General features: G+C 45.6%; 1 protein-coding gene across 5 annotated transcripts in view; it reads right to left on the reverse strand.

Moving 5' to 3' along the window:
* Nucleotides 1-17,244, reverse strand: part of herc2 (HECT and RLD domain containing E3 ubiquitin protein ligase 2) — a 64,757-nt gene that overhangs the window by 38,480 nt on the left and 9,033 nt on the right. For 4 of the 5 annotated variants that reach the window (XM_083562281.1, XM_083562280.1, XM_083562279.1 and 1 more), the window contains exons 11-33: nucleotides 16,854-16,871; nucleotides 16,379-16,567; nucleotides 16,112-16,263; nucleotides 15,870-16,027; nucleotides 15,287-15,400; nucleotides 14,894-15,145; nucleotides 14,615-14,808; nucleotides 14,303-14,503; nucleotides 13,969-14,197; nucleotides 12,370-12,494; nucleotides 11,956-12,134; nucleotides 11,657-11,841; nucleotides 6,824-6,988; nucleotides 6,551-6,736; nucleotides 6,232-6,402; nucleotides 5,767-5,870; nucleotides 5,535-5,685; nucleotides 5,229-5,443; nucleotides 4,473-4,605; nucleotides 4,253-4,380; nucleotides 696-891; nucleotides 468-601; nucleotides 210-383 (exon numbers count right to left, since the gene is read on the reverse strand). In XM_083562281.1, the coding sequence (XP_083418407.1) occupies nucleotides 210-383; nucleotides 468-601; nucleotides 696-891; nucleotides 4,253-4,380; nucleotides 4,473-4,605; nucleotides 5,229-5,443; nucleotides 5,535-5,685; nucleotides 5,767-5,870; nucleotides 6,232-6,402; nucleotides 6,551-6,736; nucleotides 6,824-6,988; nucleotides 11,657-11,841; nucleotides 11,956-12,134; nucleotides 12,370-12,494; nucleotides 13,969-14,197; nucleotides 14,303-14,503; nucleotides 14,615-14,808; nucleotides 14,894-15,145; nucleotides 15,287-15,400; nucleotides 15,870-16,027; nucleotides 16,112-16,263; nucleotides 16,379-16,567; nucleotides 16,854-16,871 (3,753 nt within the window). The remainder of the gene's footprint in view (nucleotides 1-209; nucleotides 384-467; nucleotides 602-695; nucleotides 892-4,252; nucleotides 4,381-4,472; nucleotides 4,606-5,228; nucleotides 5,444-5,534; nucleotides 5,686-5,766; nucleotides 5,871-6,231; nucleotides 6,403-6,550; nucleotides 6,737-6,823; nucleotides 6,989-11,656; nucleotides 11,842-11,955; nucleotides 12,135-12,369; nucleotides 12,495-13,968; nucleotides 14,198-14,302; nucleotides 14,504-14,614; nucleotides 14,809-14,893; nucleotides 15,146-15,286; nucleotides 15,401-15,869; nucleotides 16,028-16,111; nucleotides 16,264-16,378; nucleotides 16,568-16,853; nucleotides 16,872-17,244) is intronic. The other variant, XM_083562282.1, reaches the window with a different exon arrangement.

The following is a 17,244-nucleotide window of genomic DNA, read 5'->3' on the forward strand; positions in this document are numbered from 1 at the left end:
CCTCATCCACCTGCGCATTTCTGTCATCTTTCCGAAAAAAACAAAACGCATAGACGGCCTTTATTTATTTACTTTTTGTGTTTTGTAGAGCGTCTGCCGTACAGGTTCCAGTGTATAAGTTACTATGAGGTGTGAGAATGACTCTATAATGACTGACACATCTGTGTGTGTGTGTGTGTGTGTGTGTGTGTGTGTGTGTGTGTATATACCTGCTTGAGGAGGCACTTCCGCATCTTCTCCACGTCGAGAGGCTCCTCTTTGAGAGCGAACTCCACGATGGTGCTCATGAGGCTGGACTGAGAGCATGGGCCGTGCACGCTGTGCTTCAGCCAGCGATACTTCTGAACGTTCACCACCGTGTTCAGCAGCGGCTGCCATTTATCCTTAAACGTGAAGGGGAGGGATTGTGAACATAGAAATGACCAATCACATCTCTGTATGAGGTACAACACGTTTCAAAGGATCACCTTGGCCGATTTGATGGTCTGCTTCTTGTCCACAGGTGTAGAACTGACAGGAACTGGAAGTGGCTCCTCCTCATTGGTCCCTTCTCTGTCCTGCTTACTCTCGTCTACATCCGCAGACTCGGATTTCTTAGGCACTAAGACGGAAGATTATAAGACGATTATAATGAATACGAACGCAGGAGGATTAACTGAAGTCTTCCGCACATCCGTGGTCGTGTTAGAGCTCACCTCGCTTCTTCCTGTGCTCTCTGATCAGTTTCCGCGTGATGGTCTTCCAGCGAGGCTGCGAGCTCAACAGCTTCAGCTTGCACACGATAGACAGGTCGTTACTGACGGCCGGCCTCAGCTCGTTAAAGAGGAAACGCAGCCGCTCGATCACGGGAGCGCACACCTCCTTATATGAGCGACCTTGCTCCTGATGGGTCTTTATGGGGGGGGAGTGAAGCACATACACAGATTCAGAACTGTTTATTACTGTTTATTCATTTACTACATTACACAGCTGTTTATGACTTCTTACAGCTGCTTTTCTTTAATACAGTGTACAGATGTTCAGTACAGTGTACAGATGTTTTACATTTTACTGCGGTTTAGTACAGTGTGCAGGTGTTCAGTACAGTGTACAGATGTTTTACATTTTACTGCGGTTTAGTACAGTGTGCAGGTGTTCAGTACAGTGTACAGAGGTTTTACATTTTACTGCGGTTTAGTACCGTGTACAGATGTTCAGTACAGTGTACAGATGTTTTACATTTTACTGCGGTTTAGTACCGTGTACAGGTGTTCAGTACAGTGTACAGAGGTTTTACATTTTACTGCGGTTTAGTACCGTGTACAGGTGTTCAGTACAGTGTACAGATGTTTTACATTTTACTGCGGTTTAGTACAGTGTACAGGTGTTCAGTACAGTGTACAGAGGTTTTACATTTTACTGCGGTTTAGTACCGTGTACAGGTGTTCAGTACAGTGTACAAATGTTGATAAAATTTTACTGCGGTTTAGTACCGTGTACAGGTGTTCAGTACAGTGTACAGAGGTTTTACATTTTACTGCGGTTTAGTACCGTGTACAGGTGTTCAGTACAGTGTACAAATGTTGATAAAATTTTACTGCGGTTTAGTACCGTGTACAGGTGTTCAGTACAGTGTACAGAGGTTTTACATTTTACTGCGGTTTAGTACCGTGTACAGGTGTTCAGTATAGTGTACAGAGGTTTTACATTTTACTGCGGTTTAGTACCGTGTACAGGTGTTCAGTACAGTGTACAAATGTTGATAAAATTTTACTGCGGTTTAGTACCGTGTACAGGTGTTCAGTACAGTGTACAGAGGTTTTACATTTTACTGCGGTTTAGTACCGTGTACAGGTGTTCAGTACAGTGTACAGATGTTTTACATTTTACTGTGGTTTAGTACCGTGTACAGATGTTCAGTACAGTGTACAGATGTTTATAAAATTTTACTGCAGTTTAGTACCGTGTACAGGTGTTCAGTACAGTGTACAGATGTTTATAACATTTTTACTGTGGTTTAGTACCGTGTACAGGTGTTCAGTACAGTGTACAGATGTTTATAAAATTTTACTGCAGTTTAGTACCGTGTACAGGTGTTCAGTACAGTGTACAGATGTTTTACATTTTACTGCGGTTTAGTACAGTGTACAGGTGTTCAGTACAGTGTACAGAGGTTTTACATTTTACTGCGGTTTAGTACCGTGTACAGGTGTTCAGTACAGTGTACAAATGTTGATAAAATTTTACTGCGGTTTAGTACCGTGTACAGGTGTTCAGTATAGTGTACAGAGGTTTTACATTTTACTGCGGTTTAGTACCGTGTACAGGTGTTCAGTACAGTGTACAAATGTTGATAAAATTTTACTGCGGTTTAGTACCGTGTACAGGTGTTCAGTACAGTGTACAGAGGTTTTACATTTTACTGCGGTTTAGTACCGTGTACAGGTGTTCAGTACAGTGTACAGATGTTTTACATTTTACTGTGGTTTAGTACCGTGTACAGATGTTCAGTACAGTGTACAGATGTTTATAAAATTTTACTGCAGTTTAGTACCGTGTACAGGTGTTCAGTACAGTGTACAGATGTTTATAACATTTTTACTGTGGTTTAGTACCGTGTACAGGTGTTCAGTACAGTGTACAGATGTTTATAAAATTTTACTGCAGTTTAGTACCGTGTACAGGTGTTCAGTACAGTGTACAGATGTTTTACATTTTACTGCGGTTTAGTACAGTGTACAGGTGTTCAGTACAGTGTACAGAGGTTTTACATTTTACTGCGGTTTAGTACCGTGTACAGGTGTTCAGTACAGTGTACAAATGTTGATAAAATTTTACTGCGGTTTAGTACCGTGTACAGGTGTTCAGTACAGTGTACAGAGGTTTTACATTTTACTGCGGTTTAGTACCGTGTACAGGTGTTCAGTACAGTGTACAAATGTTGATAAAATTTTACTGCGGTTTAGTACCGTGTACAGGTGTTCAGTACAGTGTACAGAGGTTTTACATTTTACTGCGGTTTAGTACCGTGTACAGGTGTTCAGTACAGTGTACAAATGTTGATAAAATTTTACTGCGGTTTAGTACCGTGTACAGGTGTTCAGTACAGTGTACAGATGTTTATAAAATTTTACTGCAGTTTAGTACCGTGTACAGGTGTTCAGTACAGTGTACAGAGGTTTTACATTTTACTGCGGTTTAGTACCGTGTACAGGTGTTCAGTATAGTGTACAGAGGTTTTACATTTTACTGCGGTTTAGTACCGTGTACAGGTGTTCAGTACAGTGTACAAATGTTGATAAAATTTTACTGCGGTTTAGTACCGTGTACAGGTGTTCAGTACAGTGTACAGAGGTTTTACATTTTACTGCGGTTTAGTACCGTGTACAGGTGTTCAGTACAGTGTACAGATGTTTTACATTTTACTGTGGTTTAGTACCGTGTACAGATGTTCAGTACAGTGTACAGATGTTTATAAAATTTTACTGCAGTTTAGTACCGTGTACAGGTGTTCAGTACAGTGTACAGATGTTTATAACATTTTTACTGTGGTTTAGTACTGTGTACAGGTGTTCAGTACAGTGGAGGGATGTTTATAAAATCTTTACCGTGGTTTAGTACAGTGTACAGGTGTTCAGTAGAGTGGAGGGATGTTTATAAAATTTTTACCGTGGTTTATTACAGTGTACAGGTGTTCAGTAGAGTGTAGGGATGTTTATAAAATTTTTACCGTGGTTTAGTACAGTGTACAGGTGTTCAGTAGAGTGTAGGGATGTTTATAAAAATTTTACTGTGGTTTAGTACAGTGTACAGGTGTTCAGTAGAGTGTACAGATGTTTATAAATTTTTACTGTGGTTTAGTACAGTGTACAGGTGTTCAGTACAATGTACAGCTGTTAATTGGTTTACTGTGGTCTAGTACAGTATATAGCGGTCTAATAGTGTACAGCTGTTAAGTACAGTTTACAGATGTTTATTAGGTTTGAACAGTGTTTATTACATTGTACAGTTGTATAGTTCTATATAGTTTACTGTGGTTTACTACAGTGTGCAGCTATGTGATAGTGTACAGCTGTTTGTTAAAATGCACAGCTGTTCAGTACATTGTACAGTTAATTGCAGTTGAGTAAGTGTTTATTACTGTTCACTGTTATCACAGTCGCTCTTTTTCTGCTTGTTGCTGATTATTACACTTCACTCCACACTTTGTGTTTCTTTGGAAGTGACGTTAAAAATATTTTCAGCGGAATAATAATAAGAGCAAGTGTCTTACTTTGATTAAAGAGCATTTGGCCTGATAGACCATTCGACAGACGTCAATCACAGATCTTGGGAGGGACCTCTGCTTCCCCTGGTCCACAGGCAAGGCACATTGATTGACGAGTGTGAGGGCCACATGACCTAAGACACGATACAGAACGTAATCAGACTTTACAAACATGGCAACCATGCAGCAATGTCTACTATGTGTGTGCGCCAGGTTGCTAGGTTACCGAGATCCTGGTGTTTGAGAAGGCAGCAGAGCAGGAGGCGGCCCACTTCCTCCACAGGGTGCTCCGGGGGAAAGGTGATGGGAGTGATGAGGTGATACTGCTTACAGCAGCGCTCAATTTGGCATAAAAAGTCCTGAAATGCACATGTGAGACATTTACTTATGTTTCATATAACCTAAGGGGCACTTTATAGCATGACCAATAGAGCACTCTAGAGAAAACTATTACATAGCAGACCTAGAGGGCACCCTTGCATCTACCATAAAAGCACCATAGTTGGCCACATTTCAAATAAGATGCAGCCTAGAAGGCAAATTATCATATTTTCTGTACTGTATTGGAACCCTTGATAGCACAATCACTTTTTTTCTCAACCCTAAGGGGTATGATCATGTCTTATCCAATATAAGCAGACACCAGAATGCGCTTCCACTTTTCATCTGCCATAAGGGCATTATAGAAGATACTAATATTCATCTACCCTATGGGGCAGCCAAGGTTATGGTGAATCGCATAGACCCTATAGGGCACATTATCAAAAATTCCTTACCTTACAGGCACCCTAGAGGACATTAAATGATTCATATATATTATGTGTATTCTAACGGGCAAATAATTTTTTGCCTTAGGGGCACCCTAGAATACATACTTGTGATAGATATGCTTTAAATGCACCCAATAACGCAGTTTATTAAAGGTGTGTTTCTAGTGTGTGTGTGTGTGTGTGTGTGTGTGTGTGTGTGTGTGTGTGTGTACCTTCACAGTGTGGTCCTGCGTAGTGTTGTCAGCAATGGCCTGCAGGAAAGGCTGTGCATGGTCACTCAGCGTCATTCTGCAAGAGTACAGCTTGGCTTTATCAGGCGTCGTGGTCCCTGGAGAACTGCAGTGGTCCTCATCCTTCTCTTCATTATAATTATAGTGGATCTGACTGGTCTGAAGACCTCCGCAGAAGATGGAGGACTGCAGCCATTCTGAAACACCAACAAAGAACCCTCATCAGTTCTGTTCATTCAGAACGATTAGTATCACAATTGTTTAAAAAAAAAAATAAATAACCCTCACTGGCACATTCTAGCTCCATGCGTGACAGAGGTGTACTCAGTGCCAGGTAAGAAGCATGCAGCCCCAGGAGTAAGCCGAGGTTCCTCTCAGTGTCTATCAGTGGCGAGGACAGGCTGCTCAGGTCCGGGGTGGTTATGGTCTCCTGATTGGGCTGGAGGAAGGAGGTAGGAGTTGAGTCAAATTTTAACATGCACACTGTCTATAAAGAAATACTTTTTTTATTATTATTTACCTCTATGTACTGCCCAACGCAGAAAGCCTGCATGGACTCTCGCGTGTCCTCAAACTGCAGCGCAGCTTCTAAAGCCACCACAGGGTCCTCACCAGCAAACTGAGCTACAGAGGAAAAATGTTTAATTCTGATCATGTGACAATGCCTTTAAGGCTACAAGCCTATAACTTTTTATTATTCTTGATATATCATCAGCCTGCAGTATGCTACTGAGGGCCACATCAATTAACCATGGTGACCTGAGATCCCAACCACCATCCCCTACTCCTACACTATCATTACTGCCCACCCTTTAACCACACCCTCCAAAGTAACTACTAATACACCCTAAACCTTAATACCCCCATGAGTACCCACCTCCCTAACTTCGCCTACCACCATCACCACATCCACTCTAATCTGCAACCATAACTACTCATATACCCCCCATAACACCCCAAATGTGCGTTTTGAAAGTTGTCGTACCGAGGATGGTGTTCCCAGTGAGAGACTGGGCCTGGAAGTCTTTAATGTCGTAGACTTTCCCGTCGATAACGGTCCAGAAGCCGCCGTCTTTGTTATGGTTCTCCAGGTCGGCTTTGCGTATAAGCGAGACCTCTTCGTTGTTCCTTGTGCCCGGTCCTGTGAAGAACGACCCTGAGTGATGCGGCGATGGAAACATAAGTTACGCATTAATAATAGGGAAGAATCCACGGAAAGTGAATGTAACAAGCTCACGGTGAAACAAATGCATCTTTCCGTGAAAAAAAAAACCCCAGACGCTATAGGATATGTTTCGAGGTACCCATGAGGCCGGGCCAGGCCAGGTCCTCGTTGTCGTCTCTGTCGTTGCCGGGAGCGAGGTGGTTAAAGCGATCCAGGGGTTCGAGCAGTGCAGCGAGTAGAGGGACGGAGCCAGTGTCCTGCATCAGACCTGAATCCAGAGTCAGCAGCAGAATGATGGACACCACCAACTCGGGGAGAAGGACACCTGCAGCAGGAATCCCACACACGTCATTCAAATCTAACAATTCTACACAGGAAAGATACCAAGGGTGTGTACAAGATGGTCCTTCACCTGTAAGATCTCCCTCGATGACGTGGGACACTTCAGCAAAGTGACGGTGACTGTTGAAGGCGATGCTGGTGGCCACAGGCAGGATGTCACCGATGTGTGTACACAACAACGCAATGTACTTCTTCAGCAGAGAGCCCACTCCAAGTATCTCAGACTGGGTCAGAGCTGTGAAGTTAAATTACATGTTATTGAGCTTCAAATAGAAAGTTCAGAGAAAACTCAGTGATGAACATGACTTCCACAGGGGTTAAACACTCTCCTAACCTGCCCACTATCATAACTACCCACACTCCTAACTGCATTTACCACTATAACAACTCACCTCATCACAATAACTACCCTCGCCCAACCACACCTACCAGTATAACTTCATCCACCCAAACACCCAAAAACCACATACCACTATAATTACCCAAACCCCCCAAATCCCACCTACCACTATAATTACCCAAACCCCCCAAATCCCACCTACCACTATAAATGACCCAAACCCCCCAAATCCCACCTACCACTATAAATGACCCAAACCCCCCAAATCCCACCTACCACTATAAATGACCCAAACCCCCCAAATCCCACCTACCACTATAAATGACCCAAACCCCCCAAATCCCACCTACCACTATAAATGACCCAAACCCCCCAAATCCCACCTACCACTATAATTACCCAAACCCCCCCAAATCCCACCTACCACTATAATTACCCAAACCCCCCCAAATCCCACCTACCACTATAATTACCCAAACCCCCCCAAATCCCACCTACCACTATAATTACCCAAACCCCCCAAATCCCACCTACCACTATAAATGACCCAAACCCCCCAAATCCCACCTACCACTATAAATGACCCAAACCCCCCAAATCCCACCTACCACTATAAATGACCCAAACCCCCCAAATCCCACCTACCACTATAAATGACCCAAACCCCCCAAATCCCACCTACCACTATAAATGACCCAAACCCCCCAAATCCCACCTACCACTATAATTACCCAAACCCCCCCAAATCCCACCTACCACTATAATTACCCAAACCCCCCCAAATCCCACCTACCACTATAATTACCCAAACCCCCCCAAATCCCACCTACCACTATAATTACCCAAACCCCCCAAATCCCACCTACCACTATAATTACCCAAACCCCCCCAAATCCCACCTACCACTATAAATGACCCAAACCCCCCCAAATCCCACCTACCACTATAAATGACCCAAACCCCCCCAAATCCCACCTACCACTATAAATGACCCAAACCCCCCCAAATCCCACCTACCACTATAAATGACCCAAACCCCCCCAAATCCCACCTACCACTATAATTACCCAAACCCCCCCAAATCCCACCTACCACTATAATTACCCAAACCCCCCCAAATGCCACCTACCACTATAATTACCCAAACCCCCCCAAATGCCACCTACCACTATAATTACCCAAACCCCCCAAATGCCACCTACCACTATAATTACCCAAACCCCCAAATGCCACCTACCACTATAATTACCCAAACCCCCCAAATCCCACCTACCACTATAATTACCCAAACCCCCCAAATCCCACCTACCACTATAATTACCCAAACCCCCCCAAATCCAACCTACCACTATAATTACCCAAACCCCCCCAAATCCCACCTACCACTATAATTACCCAAAGCCCCCCAAATCCCACCTACCACTATAATTACCCAAACCCCCCAAATCCCACCTACCACTATAATTACCCAAACCCCCCAAATCCCACCTACCACTATAATTACCCAAACCCCCCAAATCCCACCTACCACCATAATTACCCAAACCCCCCAAATCCCACCTACCACCATAATTACCCAAACCCCCCAAATCCCACCTACCACTATAATTACCCAAACCCCCCAAATCCCACCTACCACTATAATTACCCAAACCCCCCAAATCCCACCTACCACTATAATTACCCAAACCCCCCAAATCCCACCTACCACTATAATTACCCAAACCCCCCAAATCCCACCTACCACTATAATTACCCAAACCCCCCAAATCCCACCTACCACTATAATTACCCAAACCCCCCAAATCCCACCTACCACTATAATTACCCAAACCCCCCAAATCCCACCTACCACTATAATTACCCAAACCCCCCAAATCCCACCTACCACTATAATTACCCAAACCCCCCAAATCCCACCTACCACTATAATTACCCAAACCCCCCAAATCCCACCTACCACTATAATTACCCAAACCCCCCAAATCCCACCTACCACTATAATTACCCAAACCCCCCAAATCCCACCTACCACTATAATTACCCAAACCCCCCAAATCCCACCTACCACTATAATTACCCAAACCCCCCAAATCCCACCTACCACTATAATTACCCAAACCCCCCAAATCCCACCTACCACTATAATTACCCAAACCCCCCAAATCCCACCTACCACTATAATTACCCAAACCCCCCAAATCCCACCTACCACTATAATTACCCAAACCCCCCAAATCCCACCTACCACTATAATTACCCAAACCCCCCAAATCCCACCTACCACTATAATTACCCAAACCCCCCAAATCCCACCTACCACTATAATTACCCAAACCCCCCAAATCCCACCTACCACTATAATTACCCAAACCCCCCAAATCCCACCTACCACTATAATTACCCAAACCCCCCAAATCCCACCTACCACTATAATTACCCAAACCCCCCAAATCCCACCTACCACTATAATAACCCAAACCCCCCCAAATGCCACCTACCACTATAATAACCCAAACCCCCCCAAATGCCACCTACCACTATAATAACCCAAACCCCCCCAAATGCCACCTACCACTATAATTACCCAAACCCCCCAAATCCCACCTACCACTATAATTACCCAAACCCCCCAAATCCCACCTACCACTATAATTACCCAAACCCCCCAAATCCCACCTACCACTATAATTACCCAAACCCCCCAAATCCCACCTACCACTATAATTACCCAAACCCCCCAAATCCCACCTACCACTATAATTACCCAAACCCCCAAATCCCACCTACCACTATAATTACACAAACCCCCAAATCCCACCTACCACTATAATTACCCAAACCCCCAAATCCCACCTACCACTATAATTACCCAAACCCCCAAATCCCACCTACCACTATAATTACCCAAACCCCCAAATCCCACCTACCACTATAATTACCCAAACCCCCCAAATCCCACCTACCACTATAATTACCCAAACCCCCCAAATCCCACCTACCACTATAATTACCCAAACCCCCCAAATCCCACCTACCACTATAATTACCCAAACCCCCCAAATCCCACCTACCACTATAATTACCCAAACCCCCCAAATGCCACCTACCACTATAATTACCCAAACCCCCCAAATGCCACCTACCACTATAATTACCCAAACCCCCCCAAATGCCACCTACCACTATAATTACCCAAACCCCCCCAAATCCCACCTACCACTATAATCACCCAAACCCCCAAATCCCACCTACCACTATAATCACCCAAACCCCCAAATCCCACCTACCACTATAATTACCCAAACCCCCAAATCCCACCTACCACTATAATTACCCAAACCCCCCAAATCCCACCTACCACTATAATTACCCAAACCCCCCAAATCCCACCTACCACTATAATTACCCAAACCCCCCCAAATCCCACCTACCACTATAATCACCCAAACCCCCCAAATCCCACCTACCACTATAATTACCCAAACCCCCCAAATCCCACCTACCACTATAATTACCCAAACCCCCCAAATCCCACCTACCACTATAATTACCCAAACCCCCCCAAATCCCACCTACCACTATAATCACCCAAACCCCCAAATCCCACCTACCACTATAATTACCCAAACCCCCAAATCCCACCTACCACTATAATTACCCAAACCCCCAAATCCCACCTACCACTATCATTACCCAAACCCCCCAAATCCCACCTACCACTATAATTACCCAAACCCCCAAATCCCACCTACCACTATAATTACCCAAACCCCCCAAATCCCACCTACCACTATAATTACCCAAACCCCCAAATCCCACCTACCACTATCATTACCCAAACCCCCCAAATCCCACCTACCACTATAATTACCCAAACCCCCAAATCCCACCTACCACTATCATTACCCAAACCCCCCAAATCCCACCTACCACTATAATTACCCAAACCCCCAAATCCCACCTACCACTATAATCACCCAAACCCCCAAATCCCACCTACCACTATAATTACCCAAACCCCCAAATCCCACCTACCACTATAATTACCCAAACCCCCAAATCCCACCTACCACTATCATTACCCAAACCCCCCAAATCCCACCTACCACTATAATTACCCAAACCCCCAAATCCCACCTACCACTATAATTACCCAAACCCCCCAAATCCCACCTACCACTATAATTACCCAAACCCCCAAATCCCACCTACCACTATCATTACCCAAACCCCCCAAATCCCACCTACCACTATAATTACCCAAACCCCCAAATCCCACCTACCACTATCATTACCCAAACCCCCCAAATCCCACCTACCACTATAATTACCCAAACCCCCAAATCCCACCTACCACTATCATTACCCAAACCCCCACTATAACAAAAATAAATGAAAAAAGTGCACATGAAAGAAATAAAAGAAAAAAAAGAATCAAATAGTGGAAATAACTGAAAACCCATCAACCCATCAACAAAACACATTACCACGTGTGTGTGTGTGTGTGTGTGTGTGTGTGTGTGTGTGTGTGTGTGTGTGTGTGTGTTTTCGGTTACTCACTGTAATCTCCGACTCCGTTGGAGCCGCTCACGCCCACGTAGAGTTTACAGATCAGGAGTCTCTGGAAGCGGAGCAGCAGGTCGAGCGAAGCCGAGCGCTCTTTACTCACCTGCTCTGCATCCTGGCAGTGTGAGATACGTCGTGCCACATCTTTTAGACGAGCTATCGTCTGTGACGCCATGTTCCTGCAGCAAAGAGAAGAGGAAAGGAGAAGAGACGGTGAAAACCCTAGAGGACTAACAGGAAGGACTAAAGACAGGTGTGAATGGAGTAAAGTGTGTGTAGGTGTGTGTACAGACCTGAGCAGCTGCTGAACAAGCTGGACCAGAGGTAAACTCTGTTTGCTGGCCGACTCGTAGATGCCAGTGTTGATGAGGTCTTTATCAAGGGTGGTGCGACAGCGGTGCAGGGTGGAGGCGTTGGCCTCCTGCTCATCAATCTCCTTCTCTTTCTGTGCTTCCTTCTTAGCTTCGATGTCCTGAGTGTTCAGCAAAGGATAATTTTTTATTGACATTTAAATGCAAACACACACACACACACACACACACACACACACACACACACACACACACACACACACACACACACACTCAAAAACTATAAAATAGACTCAGCTACCACCATGTGACCATGTGTTTCTCACTCTCTTTCTCTCTCTCTCTCGCTCTCTCTTTCTCTCTCTCTCTCTCACACACACACACACACACACACACCTGAATCTCAGCTGTGATGGCAGCATTCAGAGCGGACTCCAGCCCACCGTCTGCCATTAAACTGCTGACCAGAAGGTCAATCATAAACCGCCGGCCTGGACTCACACTCATCTCATGGCTGGAAGCTGAAACACAGAAGCACAAACACACACACATTTATTTTACGATATTTAATCACATTAAAATGAGATGAGTAATATTGTGTGTTGGGAGGTGGAGTGTGTAGCGAGGCGGTGGAGGAGATGGTGGAGGCGGTGGAGGAGGTGGAGTGTGTAGCGAGGCGGTGGAGGAGGTGAAGTGTGTAGAGAGGTGGTGGTGGAGAAGATGGTGGAGAAAGTGGAGGAGGTGAAGTGTGTAGCGAGGCAATGGTGGAGAAGGTGGAGGAGGTGGAGTGTGTAGCAAGGCAGCAGTGGAGATGGTGGAAAAGGTGGAGGAGGTGGAATGTGTAGCAGGGCGGTAGTGGAGAAGATGGTGGAAAAAGTGGAGGAGGTAAAGTGTGTAGCGAGGCAGTAGTGGAGATAATGGAAAAGGTGGAGGAGGTGAAGTGTGTAGCAGGGCGATAGTGGAGATGGTGGAGGAGGTGGAGTGTGTAGCAGGGCGATAGTGGAGATGGTGGAGATGGTGGAGGAGGTGGAGGAGGTGGAATGTGTAGCAGGGCAGTAGTGGAGAATATGGTGGAAAAAGTGGAGGAGGTGAAGTGTGTAGCGAGGCAGTAGTGGAGATAATGGAAAAGGTGGAGGAGGTGAAGTGTGTAGCAGGGCGATAGTGGAGATGGTGGAGGAGGTGGAGTGTGTAGCAGGGCGATAGTGGAGATGGTGGAGATGGTGGAGATGGTGGAGGAGGTGGAGTGTGTAGCGAGGCGGCAGTGGAGATGGTGAATAAGGTGGAGTAGGTGGAATGTGTAGCAGGGCGGTAGTGGAGATGGTGAATAAGGTGGAGTAGGTGGAATGTGTAGCAGGGCGGTAGTGGAGATGGTGAATAAGGTGGAGTAGGTGGAATGTGTAGCAGGGCGGTAGTGGAGATGGTGAATAAGGTGGAGTAGGTGGAATGTGTAGCAGGGCGGTAGTGGAGATGGTGGAGAAGGTGGAGAAGGTATAGGAGGTGGAGTGTGTAGCAAGGCGGTAGTGGAGATGGTGGAGATGATGGAGAAGGTGGAGAAGGTATAGGAGGTGGAGTGTGTAGCAAGGCGGTAGTGGAGATGGTGGAGATGATGGAGAAGGTGTAATGTGTAGCGAGGCGGTAGTGGAGATGGTGGAAAAGGTGGAGGAGGTGGAGATGGTGGAGTGTGTAGCGAGGCAGTAGTGGAGAAGGTAAAGTGTGTAGAGCCGTGTTAGTGGAGATGGTGGAGTGTGTAGAAAGGTGGTGGTGGAGAAGGTGGAGATGGTGGAGAAGGTGGAGTGTGTAGAGAGGTGGTGGAGAAGGTGGAGGTGGTGAAGTGTGTAGAGACAAGGTAGAGGTGGTGGAAGTGGCGTGTGTAGCAAGACAGTAGTGGAGATGGTGGAGCAGGTGGAGTGTGTAGAGAGATGGTGGTGGAGAAGGTGGAGGAGGTGGAGTGTGTAGAGAGGTGGTAGAGCTGGTGGAGAAGGTGTAGAGCCTCACCCGTGTTGGGTAGCAGAGAGGACAAGGCTCTGGCTCGTTCCTCAGCAGTGGGTAAGAGCACTGACCAGCCACTCTGGAGCACGGCCTGCGCAGCCGCCTGCACCGTGTTCAGCACACCGGCATTGCTAGCCAGCGTCACCACTGTCTGCTTCAGGCTGTTGAGCAGACTGCTGCCCAGCCCCAACCCCAGCTCCTCCGGGTCCAACTGATTACTGATCGCAGAGTGGAGCTGCGTGCGCGCGCACACACACACACACACACACACACACACACACACAGTCAGTACAAACCGACAGAAATACACCTGGATATTAGTGCTACACTACAAACACACCTGCAGTCGTAGTAGGTTAAGTGTAGCCACCACCATACACTCCTTCTCCTGAGAAGGAGGCCATTCCGAGCTCCCATCCATCCCCTCGCTGGTCTGACGCAGCAGCAGGTCCAGCTGCTCAAACGTTATGAGGCAGACGTCCACCACGAAGGGCACGCGCAGCCCCACAGACCACTCCGAGCATGAGGACCATGCAAAACTCTGTCAAACCCCACACCCACCACGAGATACAAGAGTTACACCAAACACATACAAACAAGTTCTCTATGCAGAAACTTTCAGACTGATCTGATCACTCCAGAGCTCCTGTACCTGTCCGGGACCACAGGCGATGCCCACGATGTGTTTGGAATTGAGTCCAGGAAGAGCTTTAGGCTGCTTCTTGTTGGAGAAGAGCGTGTCAAAGTGCTGAAGTTTATCATTACTGCCCCAGCTGTGAACTTCTCCATCTTCAGTAAGGGCCAGGCAGTGTGTGGAGCCCACAGCGATGTCCACCACCTTTTTACCTGTGAAACACACACACACATTTATGTCATTTATCTATGGTTCAGGACCTGCCATAGAATGAGGAACTCTAAAGTAAAGCCTGACCTTGCAGGCTGTCCAGCAGTTTTGGGTAGCGGACGTGTTCGTCAGTGCCGTGACCCAGTCTCTGGTTGTCCCCTTTACCCCACGTGTACACCAGTCCATCTTTAGTGAGCGCCACCGAGAACTGACTTCCACAGCACACCTTCACGATGTCTAGATCCTGCAGCTTCTCCACCAGCTTCGGGCTCTTACAGCCATCACTGCCTCCTCGACCCAGCTTCCCGTAATCACCATCTCCCCATGACCACACCTGACCTACACACACCAAGAGAAAGATCAGGACAAGTTAACAGAGAAACAGTGGAAGGGGGTTGGAATATATTATATATATATCTATACACCATCATAACGCATTCAAAGAATACAATAAAAATTAACAAATGAAGGCGTTTGTACCATTCTCTGTGACCGCAAGCGTCTGTGCATCTCCACTTCCACAGGCCACGTCAATGACCTTCAGCCCCTTCAGAGCAGTCACCAGCATGGGTGTGGTCTGGTCCTCACTGGAACCTGCACCAAGTCAAAGAGTCGAAAAATAAATTGAGACATCAAACAGAGTCGCAGAAAATGTTTTACACCAGGAAAGAGAAAAGAGACAAAAACAAAAACACAGACAATCAGACAAAATAGTTAATAAAAACAATTTAAAAAAAAACACTACGTTAGAAAGACAGACAGACAGAATGAGAAAGAAAGACAGACACAGACTAAAGAAAAAAAGAAAGAAAGACAAGACACAGATAAAAGAAAGAAAGACAGACACAGATGAAAGAAAGAAAAAAAAGACAGACAAAAGACAGACGAAAGAAAGAAAGAAAGAAAAAAGCAAGCAAGCAAGAAAGAAAGACACAGACGAGAGAGAGAGAGAGAGAGAGAGAGAGAGAGAGAGAGAGAGAGAGAGAGAGAGAGAGATTCATTGCAGTGACATCAGAATAAACCAGTGTTGTTTGACACACAGACACTGTGACTCAGACGTTACCATGTCCCAGACGGCCGTAGTTTCCTCGCCCCCACGTGTACAGCGCTCCGTCTGCAGTGATGGCTGCGCTGTAGGTGCTTCCACACGCTACATGAACCACGTGCTTCCCGGCCGGTCTCTCGGAAAAAGCAGTGATGATCGTCGGCTCTTCTAAATACCTTCAAAAGAAAACGAGTTCCTGCATAAAACTTGAATAACCATAAAAGATTTTAACGGCGTCTAGATTTAAGAAACATTCTTACGTGGTGTCTCCGTGTCCCAGACGTCCTCCGTCTCCACACCCCCAGGAGAAAACCTCTCCGTTAGAGGACAGAGCAAGGTAGTGCTGACCCTCAGGGTGAGCGGCCAGCTTCATAATCTTCCTGGATGCCAGGCCATGAAGAAGCATAGGGGACTAGAACACACACACACACACACACACACACACACACACACACACGTGTATGTGAGAACTATCTGAGACACTTGACTGGTGTGAAACCCTGAGCAGTACTGGTGTGGACACTCACGAGAGTGGTGCTTTTATAATTCTGACTGTACACTGCTCCAGAGATGGACAGCAGGAGGAAGCCTTTCTCCGAGCACACGATCTGAGTCACGCCCAGATTAGACAGAGCTTTACACTGGATTGGTCCGTTCAAATTGGCGTAGACTTTCCATCCCAGCAACCCCCAGCCAATCACCTCCTGCAGAGTACTCTAACAGACGGAGGAGAAAAGAGAGATGGAAATAAAAGCAAGAGAGTTGGGTAGAAAAGAAAAATAGAGGAGAGTGGGTTCAGCAGAAAGAAAGAAAGAAAGAAAGAAAGAAAGAAAGAAAGAAAGAAAGAAAGAAAGAAAGAAAGAAAGAAAGAAAGAAAGAAAGAAAGACAGACATCATACTGATCACTAAAATAATTAAATAAAAAATAAAAACACCTTTAAATAAAAAAAATACAAAATGCAGTAATTTGAAAATTTATTTTAATTAAGTAAGTTCAGGTACCTGCACAGGGCCGTGGTTCTTCAGCACAGCAGACAGACAGAAGAAAGAGAGAGAGAGAGAGACAGAGAGAGAGAGAGAGAGAGAGAGAGAGAGAGAGAGAGAGAGAGAGAGAGAGAGAGAGAGAGAGAGAGAATGCACAATAAGTCAAACAGAAATAGAGAAACCAGCATGTCTTTATAAAAAATAAATAAATAATTAAATGTTTTTATGCCTTTGCAGTAATAATCCGATGTTTTATTAGAATAAATCTACTCGTGTGTGTAAATCGTTTAAAATATACACAAGAAAAACCACAATAATAGAAGAAAAATGTTCCGACTATGAAGAAATTCGAAAAGTCTGATCCAATATGGGGACAGATGTCAAATAATCCACATGTATGTATATATTC

Source organism: Silurus aristotelis, assembly GCF_946808225.1.
Source record: "Silurus aristotelis genome assembly, chromosome: 2".
NCBI lineage: Eukaryota > Metazoa > Chordata > Actinopteri > Siluriformes > Siluridae > Silurus > Silurus aristotelis.